Source organism: Desmodus rotundus, chromosome 6 (assembly GCF_022682495.2).
Source record: "Desmodus rotundus isolate HL8 chromosome 6, HLdesRot8A.1, whole genome shotgun sequence".
Classification (NCBI taxonomy): Eukaryota; Metazoa; Chordata; class Mammalia; order Chiroptera; family Phyllostomidae; genus Desmodus; species Desmodus rotundus.
In genome coordinates, this window is record NC_071392.1 from 64,674,470 (window position 1) to 64,692,164 (window position 17,695).

General features: G+C 37.7%; 1 protein-coding gene across 3 annotated transcripts in view; it reads right to left on the bottom strand.

The window, feature by feature from the left end:
* The window catches only part of ASZ1 (ankyrin repeat, SAM and basic leucine zipper domain containing 1), a 121,904-nt gene that overhangs the window by 20,402 nt on the left and 83,807 nt on the right, over positions 1-17,695 (bottom strand). For 2 of the 3 annotated variants that reach the window (XM_024555375.4, XM_045191613.3), the window contains 2 exons: positions 16,044-16,157; positions 11,910-12,480 (listed from right to left, as the gene is read on the bottom strand). In XM_024555375.4, the coding sequence (XP_024411143.2) occupies positions 12,328-12,480; positions 16,044-16,157 (267 nt within the window). In that variant the 3' untranslated portion in view covers positions 11,910-12,327. Of the gene's footprint in view, positions 1-11,909; positions 12,481-16,043; positions 16,158-17,695 lie in introns of those variants that run through there. The other variant, XM_045191612.3, reaches the window with a different exon arrangement.

Below are 17,695 nucleotides of genomic sequence, written 5' to 3' on the forward strand. Positions count from 1 at the left end.
ATCACCAACTTACACCATACACAAAAATACATTCAAGGTGGATAAAAGAGTTAAATATGTCATGAAACCATAAAAGTCCTAGAGGAAAACATCAGCAGGAAAATCTCAGATATTCCATGCCGCAACATCTTCATTTATATGTCCTGTAAAGCAAGGGACATAAAGGAAAGAATAAACAAATGGGACCTCATCAAAATAAAAAGCTTCTGTATGGCTGAAGAAAACAGGATTAAAATGAAAAGAGAACCAACTATGTGGGAAAACATATTTTCCAATGATACCTCAGACAAGGGTTTGATCTCCCAAATATATGAAGAACTCACATGACTCCACTCCAGGAAGACAAAAAACCCAATTAAAAAATGAGCAAATGACTTGAACAGTCACTTCTCCATGGAGGACATCCAGAGGGCCCAGAGACATGAAAAGATGCTCAGCATCACTAGCCATCAGAGAGATACAAATTAAAACCACAATGAGATACCACTTCACACTGGTCAGAATGGCCATCATAACAAATCAACAAACAAGTGTTAGAGAGGATGCGGAGAATAGGAAACCCTAATGCACTGTTGGTGGGAATGCTGACTGGTGCAGCCACTGTGGAAAACAGTATGGAATTTCCTCAGAAAACTAAAAATGGAACCGCCTTTTGACCCAGCCATGTCACTGCTGGGATTACATCCTAAGAGCCCTGAAACACCAATCCAAAAGAACCTATGCAATCCAATGTTGATAGCAGCACAATTTACAATAACCAAGTGCTGGAAGCAACTTAGGTGCCCATCAGTAAATGAGTGAATCAAAAAACTATGGTACGAAGATGGCGGCAACATAGGTGGGAGCGGAGTCCACTTCCCCTCAACGCCAGGGAAATACCTAGCTGATCTGAGGAGCAGAGCGAACAGCCAACAGTATTCCAGCATATACGAAGATCAGAGACCAAAGATAGAGGACACTGAAAGATCTGACGGTAAGAAGAGTGCTGAAGGACAATAAGGTCCACGGGACCCAGGACCGCGCGGTACAAGGGCGGCAGAAGCGCCAGCCCTGGCGCAGGGGCTGCGGCAGGAGTCTTGGGAGAGGGCCAGGCTGCGCTGTGAGCAGCCAGGTGCTTGATTAGACCAGGGGGGCTTGAAAAGGAGGAATTTCTCAAAAAGAAAAAGAAAATAGAGACACTCAGGGGCTAATTAGAGAACTCTCGGTAGTAGCCGAGGCCCCTGGCGCCCCTCCCCCTCCACCCCTGGACTGCTACGCTCACCTGAGGTCCGGTCGCGCGCGCGAGCAGATTAGCGAACGGGACCCACACTTGAAACCCCGGAGGGGCGCCCACACCTGAAACCTCCGAGATAATTTGGACCAGAGTCTAGCTGCTCTACCCACAGGCCCAAAACCTCGGAACCGAGTGCCGCGTGATTCAGTCCCAGGGCGGCCCCGCCCGCCCGAGAGACTCAAGCCGAGGGCGGCTGGATCGGCCCCCAAGCACAGAGCCTGTGGCTCAGCGGGCTGCGCGCGCTCACCAAGCACAGGGCCGGCTGGGTGCCTGTTTTCTAAATACAAAGCTGCTGGTGAGGGTCCTAACCCCAAGGCGGCTGAATCCGCCACCTGCGCGCCAGCGTTCCAAGCCCTGGCGGCTCTATTGGTCCGCTGGCTGCGCGCTCAGGGCACAAAATAACGTCACAGACCCAAAGCGGCTGGATTCCCCTGCTGCGCACGCATGCGTCACGAGCCAAAGCAGCTGGATTGGCTGATCAACGGACTGATTGACTGCCAGGGACCACACTTACAAAACAGCGAAGAGTGTGACCCAGGAAGAGAGAAAAGTGAAACCAATCCTTCCAAACACCCCCTCCCGTTGCACAGACAGGACACCAGCAGAAATAACCTGACCGGTTTAAAGCCAACAGAAGGGTTTTTTTTTTGTTTTGTTTTGTTTTTTTTTTTTTTTTTAATCCTTTTTCTTTTTTTTTCCTTTCCCCCTGAATTCCTTCTTCCTCTCTCTTTTTTCTTTTTTTTCATTCCTTCTTCCTCCCATCCTTTACCATTTTTATGTCTTCTTCCTGCCTTCTTTTATCTATTTCTATGTTTTAATTTTTGCTAAAATTCCTTCTTATCTTGCCTCCGATCTTTCTTTATTCTTCCCTCCTTCCTTCCTTTCCTCCTTTCCTATTTCCTTTTTCCCTCCTTCCCATCTTTCTTTTGGTTTGTTTTGTGTGTGTGTGTGTGTTTTTTTTTTTTTTCTTTTCTTTCGCCCCCCCTTTCTCTTTTTCCCACAGGTGAGACAACAAAACCTGGAGTGCTGAAAAGACTAGAGATAGACCGTGTTAAACACATAAACGTCAGCTCAAGACCAGTGAGCACAGGAGAGTAAGGAGACAGCACCACCGAATCCCATTGGCATTCTACCATAGAAGTTCATATCATAAATCCAGGGAGTCAGAACAAAGCAATTTAAGACGCAGAGGCCAACAAGAAGAACCTCACAAACAATGGGAAGACAAAGAAACAATTCCCAAATGAAAGGAAAGGAGGAAGTCTCAGAAAGAATACTAACCGAAAAAGAGGCAAGTCAACTATCAGATACTGAGTTCAAAGCAATGGTCATCAGGAAACTCACTGAGCTCTCTGAGCTCAAAGAGAACTACCAGAAACTACAAGGAAACTACAATGAACTCACTGCAAACTATATCAACATGAAAAAGGAAATAGAAAATATCAACAAGAGCCAAGCGGAAATGAAGAATACAATTTCTGAATTGAAGAACACAGTAGAAGGAATTAAAAGCAGACTTGATGAAGCAGAGGATCGGATCAGCGAGCTGGAGGATAAAGTAGAAAAAAACACCCAGAAGGAGCAAGAAAAGGAAAAGAGGCTCAGAAAGAATGAAGAGGCAATAAGGGAAATGCAGGACAACATGAAACGTAACAATATCCGTATAATAGGAATACCAGAAGGAGAAGAAGAAGAGCAAGGGATAGAAAACCTGTTTGAAAAAGTAATGATGGAAAATTTCCCTAATCTGAAGAGAGAAAAAGTCACCCAAATCCAGGAAACACAGAGAGTCCCAAGCAAGAGGAACCCAAAGAGACCCACTGCAAGACACATCATAATTAAAATGGCAAATTTCCAAGACAAAGAGAGGATCTTAAAGGCAGCAAGGGAGAAAAAGGAAGTAACATACAAGGGAGCCCCGATAAGGTTAGCAACTGACTTCTCAATGGAAACGCTCCAAGCCAGAAGAGAATGGCAAAAAATATTCCAAGTAATGAGAACCAGAGGCCTCCAACCAAGACTACTTTACCCAGCAAGGCTCTCAATCAAGATAGAAGACCAAATAAAGAGCTTCCCAGACAAAAGAAGTCTAAAAGAATACAGCTCCACCAAACCAGCTCTGCAAGAGATGCTAAAGGGACTGCTTTAAGGAAAGGAAGGAAAAGAGAAAGACAGAGGAACACAGGTAGGAAATAATGGCAATGAATAACTACCTATCGATAATAACCTTAAATGTAAATGGATTAAATGCTCCAATCAAAAGACATAGAACAGCTGAATGGATAAGAAAACATGACCCACACATATGCTGCCTACAAGAAACCCATCTCAGGACAAAAGACTTACACAGACTGAAAGTGAAGGGCTGGAAACAAATTTTCCAAGCAAACGGACAGGAAAAAAAAGCAGGGTAGCAATACTCATATCAGACAAAATAGACTTCCAAAGAAGGGCCATAAAGAGAGACCCAGAAGGTCACTTCATAATACTCAAAGGAAGAATCCACCAAGAAGACATAAACATTGTAAATATATATGCACCCAACATAGGAGCACCCAAATACATAAAGAAAATATTGGAGGATTTCAAGAAAGATATTGACAGCAACACAATTATAGTAGGGGATTTTAACACCCCACTATCAAAAATGGACAGGTCTTCCAAACAAAAGATCAACAAAGATATTGTGTCACTTAACAATACCTTAGAGGAAATGGACTTAACTGATATATACAGAGCTTTTCATCCCAAAGAAGCAACATACACGTTCTTTTCAAGTGTCCATGGAACTTTTCAAAGATAGACCACATGATAGGACACAAAGCAAGCCTCAACAAATTCAAGAAAATTGAAATCATATCAAGCATCTTCTCTGACCACAAGGGTCTGAAACTAGAAACCAACGCCAAGGGTAAAAACCCAAAACACTCAAAAGCATGGAGACTGAATAGCATGCTATTAAACAATGAATGGGTCAAGAACGAGATTAGGGAAGAAATCAAAAACTTCCTGGAAACAAATGAAAACGAACTCACAACAACCCAAAACCTATGGGACACAGCAAAGGCAGTCCTGAGAGGGAAGTTCATAGCAATACAGGCCTACCTTAAGAAGTTAGAAACAGTTCACACAAACAACCTAACCCTACGCCTACAAGAACTGGAGGAACAACAACAAAAACAGCCCAGAGCAAGCAGAAGGAAGGAAATAACCAAGATCAGAGCAGAACTAAATGACATAGAGACTAAAAGCACAATTGTAAGGATCAATGAATCCAGGAGCTGGTTCTTTGAAAAGATAAACAAAATTGACAAGCCTTTAAGTAGGCTCATCAAAAAGAAAAGAGAGAGGATCCAAATAAACAGAATTAGAAATGAAAGTGGAGAGATTACAACTGATACCACAGAAATACAAAGGATCGTAAGAAATTACTATGAAGACCTGTATGCTAAGAAATTTGAAAACCTAGATGAAATGGACACATTTCTAGAAAAATATAATCTTCCAAAACTGACTGAAGAAGAAACAGAAAACCTGAACAGACCAATATCAGCAAAGGAAATTGAAGCAGTCATCAAGAAACTCCCATCACACAAAAGCCCTGGACCAGATGGTTTCACAGGAGATTTCTACAAAGCATTTAAGGAAGAACTAACCCCTATCCTTCACAGACTATTCGAAAAAATCCAAACTGATGGAAGACTCCCAAACTCTTTTTATGAAGCCAACATCATCCTAATCCCAAAACCAGATAAAGACACAACGAAGAAAGAAAACTTCAGGCCAATATCGCTGATGAACATAGACGCTAAAATTCTCAACAAAATATTAGCAAACCGCATCCAGCAATATATTAAAAAGATCATCCACCATGACCAAGTGGGATTCATCCCAGGGATGCAAGGATGGTACAATATTCGCAAATCAATAAACATAATACATCACATCAACAACAGCAAAGACAAAAATCACATGATCATATCAATAGATGCGGAAAAAGCATTTGATAAGATACAGCACCCATTTCTGATAAAAACACTCAGCAAAGTGGGAATAAAGGGAGCAGTCCTCAACATAATTAAGGCCATATATGAGAGACCTACAGCCAACATCACACTCAATGGACAAAAACTTAGAGCTTTCCCACTAAGATCAGGAACTAGACAAGGATGCCCTCTCTCACCACTCCTATTCAACATAGTATTGGAAGTCCTAGCCACAGCAATCAGACAAGAAAAAGCAATAAAAGGCATCCAAATTGGAAAGGAGGAAATGAAACTGTCACTGTTTGCAGACGACATGATAGTGTACATGGAAAACCCTATAGACTCCACTCAAAAACTACTCGACCTAATAAATGAATTTGGCAAAACAGCTGGATACAGAGTCAATACCCAGAAATCAAAGGCATTCCTGTACACCAGCAACGAAACTGCAGAAACAGAAATCAGGAAAAAATTCCCATTCGATATAGCAACAAGAAAAATAAAGTACCTAGGAATAAACCTAACCAAGGAGGTAAAAGACCTGTACTCAGAAAACTACACAACACTGAAGAAAGAAATTAAGGAAGATACAAACAAATGGAAGCATGTACCATGTTCATGGATTGGAAGAATCAACATTATCAAAATGGCCATACTACCCAAAGCAATTTATAGATTCAATGCAATCCCTATTAGAGTACCCATGACATATTTCACAGATATAGAACAAACATTGCAGAAATTCATATGGAACCATAAACGACCTCGAATAGCTGCAGCAATTTTGAGAAAGAAAAACAAAGCAGGAGGGATCACAATACCTGATATCAAACTGTATTACAAGGCCACTGTAATCAAAACAGCCTGGTATTGGCATAAAAACAGGCACATAGACCAATGGAACAGGATAGAGAGCCCAGAAATAAACTCAAGTCTATACGATCAATTAATATTTGACAAAGGAGGCAGGAGCATAAAATGGAGCAAAAACAGCCTCTTCAACAGATGGTGTTGGGAGATCTGGACAGCTACGTGCAAAAAAATGAAACTCGATCACCAACTTACGCCATACACGAAAATAAACTCAAGATGGATAAAAGACTTAAATATAAGCCGTAACACCATAAAAGTCCTTGAGGAAAACATTGGCAGGAAAATCTCAGACATTCCACGCAGCAACATCCTCACAGACACATCCCCTAAAGCAAGGGACATAAAGGAAAGAATAAACAAATGGGACCTCATCAAAATAAAAAGCTTCTGCATGGCTAAAGAAAACAGCACCAAATTACAAAGAGTACCAACAGTATGGGAAAACATATTTGCCAACGATACCTCAGACAAGGGCCTGATCTCCAAAATATATAAAGAACTCACTCGACTCCACTCCAGGAAGACAAACAACCCAATTAAAAAATGGGCAAAGGACTTGAACAGACACTTCTCCAAGGAAGACATACAGAGGGCCCAGAGACATATGAAAAGATGCTCAGCATCACTAGCCATCAGAGAGATGCAAATTAAAACCACAATGAGGTATCATCTCACACCAGTCAGAATGGCCAACATAAACAAATCCACAAACAAATGTTGGAGAGGATGTGGAGAAAAGGGAACCCTTGTGCACTATTGGTGGGAATGCAGACTGGTGAGGCCACTGTGGAAAACAATATGGAATTTCCTCAGAAAACTAAAAATGGAACTGCCCTTTGACCCAGTAATTCCGCTGCTGGGATTATACCCTAAGAACACTGAAACACCAATCCAAAAGAATCTGTGCACCCCAATGTTCATAGCAGCACAATTTACAATAGCCAAGTACTGGAAGCAACCGAAGTGTCCATCAGCAAACGAGTGGATCCAAAAACTATGGTATATTTACACAATGGAATTCTACGCAGCAGAGAGAAAGAAGGAGCTTATACCCTTTGCAACAGCATGGATGAAACTGGAGAGCATTATGCTAAGTGAAATAAGCCAGGAAGTGAGGGACAAGTACCATATGATCTCACCTTTAACTGGAACATAAGCAATAGAAGAAAAAAGCAAACAAAATATAACCAGAGACATTGAAGTTAAGAACAATCTAACAATAGCCAGGGCGGGGGTGGGGGGTGGGGGCGGGGATAGTGGGAAGAGGGTATTACAGGAACTACTATAAAGGACACATGGACAAAACCAAGGGGGAGGGTGGAGAGGGGGGAGGGAGGTGGGTTCACCTGGGGTGGGGTAGAGGGATGGGGAGAAAAGGCATACAACTGTAATTGCATAACAATAAAAAAAATTAAAAAAAAAAAAAAAACTATGGTACACTTAGACAATGGAATACTATGCAGCAGAAAGAAAGAAGGAGCTCCTACTGTTTGCAATTGACATGGATGGAACTGGAGAGCATTATGCTAAGTGAAATAAGCCAGGTGGTGAGGGACAAATACCGTATGATCTCACCTTTATCTGGAACATAATCAACAAAAGAAAAAAGCAAGCAAAATATAACCAGAGACACTGAAATTAAGAACAATCTAACAGTAACCAGAGGGGAGGTGGGAGGAGATAGTGGGGGGAGGGGTTTTCAGAAACTACTATAAGGACACATGGACAAAACCAAGGGGGAAGGCTGAAGCAAGGGAGGGAAGTGGGTTTGGCTAGGGTAGGAGGGGAGTAGAGGGGGGAAAATGCAGCCAACTGTAATTGAACAACAATAAAATAATTAAAAAGAACAGAATTGCTAGGAGACCCGTCTTACAAGAAATACTAAATAAAATTCTTTAGACAGAAAGAAAGTAAACCTAGTTAGAAATGTAAATCCACACAAAATATACCCAAAAAGCATTGGTAAATGTAATTATGCAGTTATGAAAGATAATAAAAATGCATCTTTCTTCTCTTAGTGACTATATGTATGTGTGTGTATATATTTATATGTATGTACTGTTGGGCCTGATAGAAATGTATTATATTTGAATAACAGCACAAAGGAGGTGGGTAGGAGTAGAGTTGTAGTGGAGTATGGACGTAACATCAGATGGTAATTTGAACCCACAGGAATAGATGAAAAGGACTGGAAATGGTAAGTAAGAATGTAAATATAACACTCTACAAGTATAAACTTGATCATTTTTCTTTTCTTTTTTTAAAAAGATTTTATTTATTTTATCTTTTAGAGAAGGGAGGGGAAAGAGAGAGGGAAAGAAACAATGTGTGGTTGCCTCTTGCACACCCCGCACTGGGGGCCTGGCCTGCAACCCAGGCATATGCCCTAGACTGGGAATCGAACCAGCGACCCTTTGATTTGCAGGGCGGCACTCTACCACTGAGCTACACCAGCCAGGGCTTCATCGTTTTTCTTGTGTTTCTTAAGACATAATCTCACCTAAATTAAAAATTTTAACACTGTATTGTTTGATCTGTAACATAATTTGCACATTGCTATGGAAATTTTATAATTTGTATAACCATAGTAATGCAAAAAGATAGAAGACTGAATAGAGCTATATAGGAGTAAAGTTTCTATATCTCACTGGAATTAAGTTAGTATAAATCTAAAGTAGATTCTTGTAAATTTAGATGTATATGCTAAGCCTTAGCACAACCAAGGAAATAACCCACAAATTTTGGTGAAAAAAATCATTAAAGATATCTTTCTGTATGAACCAAAAGTAAAATTACAGATATTTCTGTCCAATTGCCAATAACAATGAATGTGAGTGGATCAAAACAATTCAATCTAAAGGCAGAGTTGTCAGAGAGGATAAAAATTTAAAAATAACTCATTTTTAACTGTGTGACATTAGGTTAGGGTTGGCAAACTATAGCTTGGTGTGCTGAATCTGGACAACCACTCATTTGTGTAAATAAATTTTATTGTACCACAGCTGCATCTATTAATTTGTGTATTGTCTACTGGTACTTTGGTACTACAACAATAGTGGTAGAAGTTGCAACACAGACTATGTGGCCTGCAAAGCATACAACATTCACTATCTAGCCCTTTACACACAAAAAGTTTGCTGACTTAACTGAAAGAAACCTACTGAGGAAGACCTTTGATGGATTCTGTTTCCAAGGACAATAAGAAGCAAAGTCCTCATTTAAGAGTGAGATGAGGAGAAGGTCTTAGAAGTTTGAAGACAGAGAAGCATACATAGTTATCCCCTGAAAAAGTTAGTGAATATGCCAGGGAAATATAACAGATGCCAGACAGCACTAAACATATCACATAAGAATAGTACCAAGCAAGCAGACCTGGATTGCTTTACCCTGGAGAAAGTAAATAGAAACCCAGCCACTGTAACAGACTATAAGACTTGTCCCTTCAACTGTCCCCTTATGGCCAGTAGCATTTAAATACCCACTATCCTAAAATTTCTGGAATTCTCATACATGGTTGGTCCCTGACTAAATAGCAATTAGAAAGCCCCTCACGTGTGAGAACCTATCAAAGTCTAATGCCTCCCTCTCTTACTTCATAATGGCTGTAAGGATTTTCCTCTAGTTCTGTCTTCATTGGGTGTTCATAGATTCAGTCTACTCTCCTGGCTATATATCATAATTACTACTTTGGGTTGTCTTTTCCTTATAAATATAATTCTTGTTAGCAATTATTCTTTTGACTAAACTCAGAAACTCTCCTGGTATCTCCTCCTAATGAGAATATTGTCAAGTCATAAAAAATTCTTGCAACATTTTCTATATAGTAAAAAAAAACTAGTGGCAAGTGAGCATGCTTCTCTTCTAAAGATACTTGCATCCCAACAGGGCTTTTCACGGATTATTTGAGATCCCAAGCTGGTTGCAAAGCTCTAAGAACATTTCTGATCCCAACCAATTAAAAATTAAATATGAGTTAACAAAAAAGTAATACTACTTACAAGTGCATAAAATTAAAACTTAGTTTACAATATTTCTGTGGTTTTAGGGAGGTTTCTATTGAACTTGTTTTGAGACAAGAAGAAAAATAATTTGTACTGAGCAATCTTGTAAAAAACTGAATGTTCTAGGAGTGATACCCTCCTCATAGTAAACTACTGTAATTAAGTCAAATAATCAGAGTGAAAAGAGACTTATACACTAGATAAAATAACCACTATCAAACCATTTGGATAATCTTATTTACTCTATTGATACTTTACCCATGAAGAAAAAAATTAATCACAATAAATGCTGCCCTACTTATTCTCAGTCTATAATCTGAAAATTATAGTGTGTGTCATGGGAATAAAAATATACTCAGATATGCAGATGCAATGGACTTTACTTTCCCCTGAGTAGCTAATTGTATTTGAAGTACATTAGGGCACGTCACTATTTTAAGGAATTCTGTGATAAATGCTTTCAGAAAGCAAATACCCTGTTAATTTTCATTTTAACAGTTTACCCTGGTATTTTGAGAGATGCAGAGTTTGGTTTGACTAGAGGAAAAAATAGTGACCCATGTCATCAATAGGAGAAATATGACCATCTTTAAGATGAACTTAAGTGAAAGACTATTGTAAGTAGATGACCAGGTAGTATACCTGTCACTTTCCTACAGTTTTATTAAGGAAACTAAAATTAACATTTATTAAATACCTTCTATTTACCTAAGTACTATGTTAGTAGTGGAATGGGTGTTAAAAGAAGTAACTATTTTATTCGTACTTCAGTTTAGTACTAAGACTTGAATCCATTTCCATGAGCAATATCAGAAAAAATATGTCTTGCTATGGCAATTGGGTTAAAATGTCAAGTACCAATTCTTTACAAGGAAATGTGGTTGAGTATATCCTCAGAAACAGAATAATGATTCAAGTCTTGCTGCTTTGATATAACCAAGAGCAGAAATGGCTACTAATCATAGTTCCTTATATTGTTTGCTCTTCCTTTCCACAATTTTTTCCCTTTGCTTGATGTTTACCTTTCTGTGATTGTAAATCAACTGCATCTTTTCTACGTATGGTATTAAGTCAAGCAAGATTTAACTATTATAGTCCCTGCTAAATTAGGCCTACCATTTGAAATATATTAAAATCTGAATATTTTGATTTTGAGAAAAAAGAGAAGTTGTCTATTACTTATTTAGATTGATATGAGAAATTATATGCGTATATGCCAAATGCCATTCATTTTCATAACTTCCTCAAGAATGTCACACACAGCACATGTCATACGTTCCCATTAAGTACATTACATATATATTCTTCAGTTTTACATTTAAAATGCTTTCTCTTTCTCTATATAATTTTATATAATTATTATATAATATAATTGTATATTATATATTATAAATTTATTATATAATTTATATATATATATAATTGTTGTTAAAGTATAAGTACAGTTGTCTCCATTTTCCCTCCACCACTCCCCCCAACCCCAGCCATCTGGTGCAGCCACTACAGAAAACAGTACGGAATTTCCTCAGAAAACTAAAAATGGAACTGCTTTCTCTAGATTTTTAATCTATGATTCAAAAATTTTACATTTTATCTTTATCCTTTAAATTCTATAGAATACTTTCAAAGTTAGTAATTTATTTTACATAACTACAAAACTAAGTAAGAAATTCCTTATTACATGATAATGAGAGGGAAAAATAAAGACTAAAAGAAAGCTATTGATTAATGAACACTAGAGATTTTGAAACATCCATTGTGACAAATGAACACATCTTTTTAAATGTCAAAGAATATGAGACAACTTTTATTTTGAATGTGATTTAGAGTCATAGGATCAAACTTAAGAATCACATAACTTTTGCTTGATCAAAATTAACATAAAATAACACAATGCAATATTACATATCACACATCATGGAAATGTACACTTGGAACCTACATGACCCTGGGAACCAATGTCACCCCAATAAATTAAATTAAAAATTAACATAAAATATAACAAATTACATTTTAACTCAAACTGGCAAACCACTTTCTAAAGAAAAACTTCCTGCTCTATGCTATCATAATTTTTCCTGTGGAGCATTGGCAAAGAGTGTATGTAGTTATACTTGGCCACAAATGGTTAAAAGTATCATTTTAAGGTAATTTGAATAAAATATACATACATTACTCAAAACAAATATTAGGATTATTTTCTCTGGAAAGTTAGCTTGCAAATGAAAAGAAGAAATCCAAAGCCACATACTGTAATAGCTGTCCTCTTCAAAATTCTACTATTCCATGTAGATACTTCTTCTGTTAATGGCATATGAGTTGGATCATTTTTTCTTTCATTTTGCAACTAATATTTTATATGAGAAAAAATAATTAATGTACAGTACACTAAAAATAGAAATATATTTGATTTAAAAAATAAATATAATATATCCATGTTAATGTATGATTTAGACATAGCCAATGCAAGATTCTTATGGAATATTTAAAGTGACCACATATGTCTTTAAATAGTCTTTCTTCCACCAGAATTCCATTACAGTAAATCATCAGTTTCACATTAAAAGTAACTGCTCTATAGTTACTATATTTTAATATATTTTATCATGATTAATATATATTAATATGAGATGTTAAAGTTTCTATTACTAAGAAATGACAGATGTAATTTTTTCCTTCTGTACTAAATATCAATAGATTTCTTACCAAAAAGTTAACCATTCTTATACCTACCTATATAAAATTTAACAAAATCTGTAAGATTTGATGCTAATACTAGAAATTTAATCCTTTATTTAAATATAATTGCAGGAACAAACATCAACAAAATCCTAATTGGTTCTTCTAGTACTTTTCTGCAATGAATGTACATGACCCAGTCAGTTTCTTAACTTTTACACACAGACCTTTCTTGCTAAAGAAGGTCCCCCAATTCGTGTGTATGCATGCCCATGAGACAGTGGAAGAGGGGGAGGGGGAGGGGTGAGAGAGAGACAGAGAGAGAGAGAGAAAGAGAGGGAGGGAGGGAGGGAGGGAGAGGAAGAGGAGACAGTTGTTGAGCAAGAGTAGAAGAGGGAGAATGAACAGAAACCAAAAGATACTTGAAAGATAAAAACAATCAGGCACATTTATAGAGTGATATTTACTGGAAGCATCCTGTGCTGGAGTGGTGACAAATACTTTCATCATTAGCAAGAACAACTACTTCTAAAATCTATAGTGTAAACATTTAATTTAAAGAGCCTGTAAAATTAATTTTAAATTTATAGTAGAAACGGACTTCAGTGCCAATCTCATTAATACTGTATTCTTGGTCTAACTTCCAAATGGCTTCATTCAGCAACAGATTCCTTTTTGACACTGATGCTCCATTTACTGAATCCTGAAACAGTCATTCCTTTTATTAACCAATTACTTAGAATGACCCTTTCTGACAGGAGCCTGTCAGTGTGTTGGTTTGAAAGAGAGTGATGTGGTGCTACAGTCCAGCCTTGACCTCTCCCACCCTCTCTGTTACCTCCTCCATATACTTACGATAATTCATACGGTTCTTTTTAAAAATTCCCTTCAGTTATTATTGGTAAACTTGGAAATATCATATAGTAAACAGGCACAATAGCATATTTCCAAATCTGGAAGCCTTCATAGTTTTTAAAATCAAATCTCCTATGGAGATTACTACTTACACAAGACTAATCCAGAAAAAACAATGTGCTAGCATGCTCCAAAATTAATACTTTCCTTCCCAAAGAACTGTATCTGCTATTGTTATAAACCAATAAATGTGTTTTCAAGGCTAGTACTCAAATAGAAATGTACAGATTCCAGGTAAAGAAGGTCACAGAAAAAGGCCTTCCATTTAGCTAAAGAAAGCTAAAATTTCTGTTTATAGTACACATTATTAAAATAAATAAGGTACCTGATTTGATTATTTTTGTTTTAGAGTCAAAATCACCCCTTACAGCAATGTTTCTTCATTTCGTTCCTTTAAGAAAAATCTGGTCTCTCTTTCTAATTTCATCTCAATCCTCCAACCCCACCCCCAGCATGTTTTTAGTTCATCTTGAAGAAACCAAATAATTATCAATCTGAGGCAAAGATGTTGGGGAATTCCCCACATTAAACATTAAAGGTTGATACTTTGCAGAAAGTATTTTTATAGAAATCCTTCCCAATTTTCCATGGATTCCCATAAAAAATACCATACTAAGTAAAATCAATACCATTTTCCTTAAATCCTTCCACATGATGCAGGGAGTGAGGATGAACAGTCCTATAATTTTCATGTTCTCAGCAAATCAGGCTCTCCCTAGCCTGTGTAGCATAATTTGCCTGACATACAGAAAGCATTCTTATGTTTGCTGAATGAACACATGTGAGAGGTAATAAAATTTCTAAGATGCCTTTCTCTGGAATGGAGTTATCATCTACAACAATTTTGAAATATATTGCTCATTTGCTCCATTTGAAACAACTTTATTTCCCTATATTTTTGGTAGAATTTGCTTCACAATTTTCTACTCACTTTTTAAAAAGACTACTTTTGACTGGAACATCTGTTAATAGCTAGAATGACAAATTACCTGGAACATGTATAAAATTCATTTTGAGGAAAATTTTTTGTTGAAAATAATGAGATATTAAATAATTTATGGGTTGATGCTATAAAAATTTAATGCATAATCCAATGTTCACATCATATATTTTAAAAACTTTATATATACTAAGCTTATTTATAGACTTAGAGAACTCAAAAGTAAGTTCTTTAGCTAGGTGAAAGTGTTTTCGTTTCTTACTTATCTTCAAAAGAGTTCCTTATTTCAGGACCTTAGATTTTGATGCAGCCCCCTTAATTTTCTTAAAGGGGGGAAAAAGTCACCCGTGTTTGATGTATACTTGTATGTGCATATGAAAATAAGAATTTAAAAAGCCCATACTTTTTTAAAAGTTACATTACAAAAGATATTATATGAAATAAGCCAGGCGGTGAGGGACAAATACCATATGATCTCATCTTTAACTGGAACATAATCAACAAAAGAAAAAAGCAAACAAAATATAACCAGAGACATTGAAATTAAGAACAATGTAACAATAGTCAGAGGGGAGTGGGGAGGGGATAGCGGGGAGAGGGGTTTATAGGAGCTACTATAAAGGACACAAGGACAAAATCAAGGGGTAGGGTAGAGGTGGGGGAGGGAGGTGGGACTGGCTGGGGTGAGGTGGAGGGATGGGGAGAAAATGCAGACAATTGCAACTGAATAAAAAAAAAGATATTATAGAAAGTCTAAAAAATAGAATATTTTATCCACAATCCTACCTTATTAACACAGCTAATAAACTTTCATTTTGGTAATTTTTTACCTGCACATTTATATATAAGTAAAACCTACAAATATAACCTAGTATCTTTAAACAAGTTGATAGTTGATTTTCATTATTTTCTCATCTGGCTGCATATCATTATAATAAAAAAGGTACCATAATTTATTTAGTCATTCTGCTAGTATAGGATATTTATGGTACATACAATTTTGAAATCATTTAACTACTATTGAAAGATACAAATATTTTTATGGTTCTTGGCACATCTTGTCAAACTGTTTCTGAAAGAATTTGTAACATCTGTCTCACATGAGAATATCAATTTGGTGAGCTCTAATCAGAGATGGGTAGAGATACATTTATCCCTGCTAACTGAAAATATGAAAATGATATATCATTGCTCTTTTCACATGCATTTCTTTGATGACTGACAAAGTATGTTTGCTATGTATATTTCTTCCATTGGAAACTGTCCTCTTTCCAATAGTTTAGTGGGAGCTTAAGTTGCTCTTGTCAGAATTACTTCACTGTTTAACCTACTAGGCTGCAAAAATCACTTCCCCCCTTTTGATGTTAAATACATACCTTCTGAATTAAGTCTTTTAGTTTGCAGACCTCTTCATTCAAATCTTCAACATTACTAACCAGTTCCTCACAAACTGAAGTAAAACTCCGGGGAGAAGCCCACTCAAGTACTATCTGTTAAAATTTTCAAAAGTTGGAATTTAAAGAATGGGAAACAACTTTCAAACTTTAAGTCCACAAAAATTAGACATTAAGTTATTTAACTAAAAAGCATTTTTTGTTCAGGATAAATCTTGACACCAAAATGAAGTCAGTAAATTTATATAAATAGTTAAATCAGTTTCCTGAATGCACTTACTAAATATATACAGTATATATAAATTTATGTCATATAAATTTATAACTAATATTGGAGGCCAATATTAGTAATAATAATATTTATAGTGAAAAAGAAATTCATGGAAGTTTAAGAATGACATGATTCCCATATCAGTGTTACATAAAAATCACAGGAAAACAAGTAAATTAAATTTTTTTTTACTACAAACAAATAGCTATAGCCAAATCACATGAAAAACTCTCCAAAATAAGTTTGTATTTATGAGTTACTTACATTTTCTCTAATTACAATTGCTGGCCTCCTACAATCACATCAACATTACAACTAACCTACAGAACAACCATCATTCACAGCCACCTGAAATCTGGTAGAATGGAAGTCCTACAACTAGGGAATTAAAGAAGCCACATTGAAACTGGCAAAAGAGGTGGAGATGCAGAATGAGCTGGTTCCACACCCACTTGAGGGGGACAAAAATCAGGATGGATCGCAGTTGCAGAGGTCCCTCCTGAGGAGCAAGGTGTCCTACCTCAAACCAGGCCACCAGTCCAGGGTTCTAATGCCAGAAAAAGAAATCCCCATAACCTCTGGCTGTAAAAACCAGTAGAGATTGAGGCTTAGAGAAACAGAGGGCTTCTGGAGCCCCAGGCAGTCCTTCTGAACAGCCCATTTACAGACTTACTCAGACACACTACCTTTGAGCTCCAGTGCTGGGCAGCAGTGTGAAAGGTACCAGAGATGTACAATGAGGACCTGAACTGTCTGGCATTAGGATGAGAACTGTAGGGTCAGCTTTCTCCCAGAGGAAGTGATGGTAGAAGCCACTGTTCCTTAAATAAGCTTTCCCTCACATAGAGGCAAGCAGGTACCACCATATCTGAGACTGCATCAACTTGGCTAACACTGTTTGCCCTGCCCTGGTGATTCTCTGAGGCCCTGCCCCACCTAAATTTGGGGCCCACCCAAGTGGGGACCCACACTGTATACAGTGGCTTTTCCATATGAATGTCCTGTCTTGGCTCATGCTTCAGACTTTCCTTAAATCTCTCAAACAATTAGCATCTGGCCTCAGCACTCCCTGTACCTCTCCCTAAGTGGCCCTGGGCCTAGTACTAGCATTAGCTGGTCTTGGTTGACTGCCTGGCCTCACCTGGGCACCTCCAAGTCCAGCATAAGTAGCAGCCATCTGTAGATTGCTTTTCAGCTCATTCTGGGTGGCCCAGCCCAGATGCAGGCAGTGGCTGACCTTGGCCTGCACTTCCCAGTTGTCCTCAGAGCCAGCACACCTAGTGGACAGCTTTGGACAACATCAAATCACCACCACCCTACTACCTCCACAAGCGACATGCTCCAGGGGTGGACTCTGCAGGCA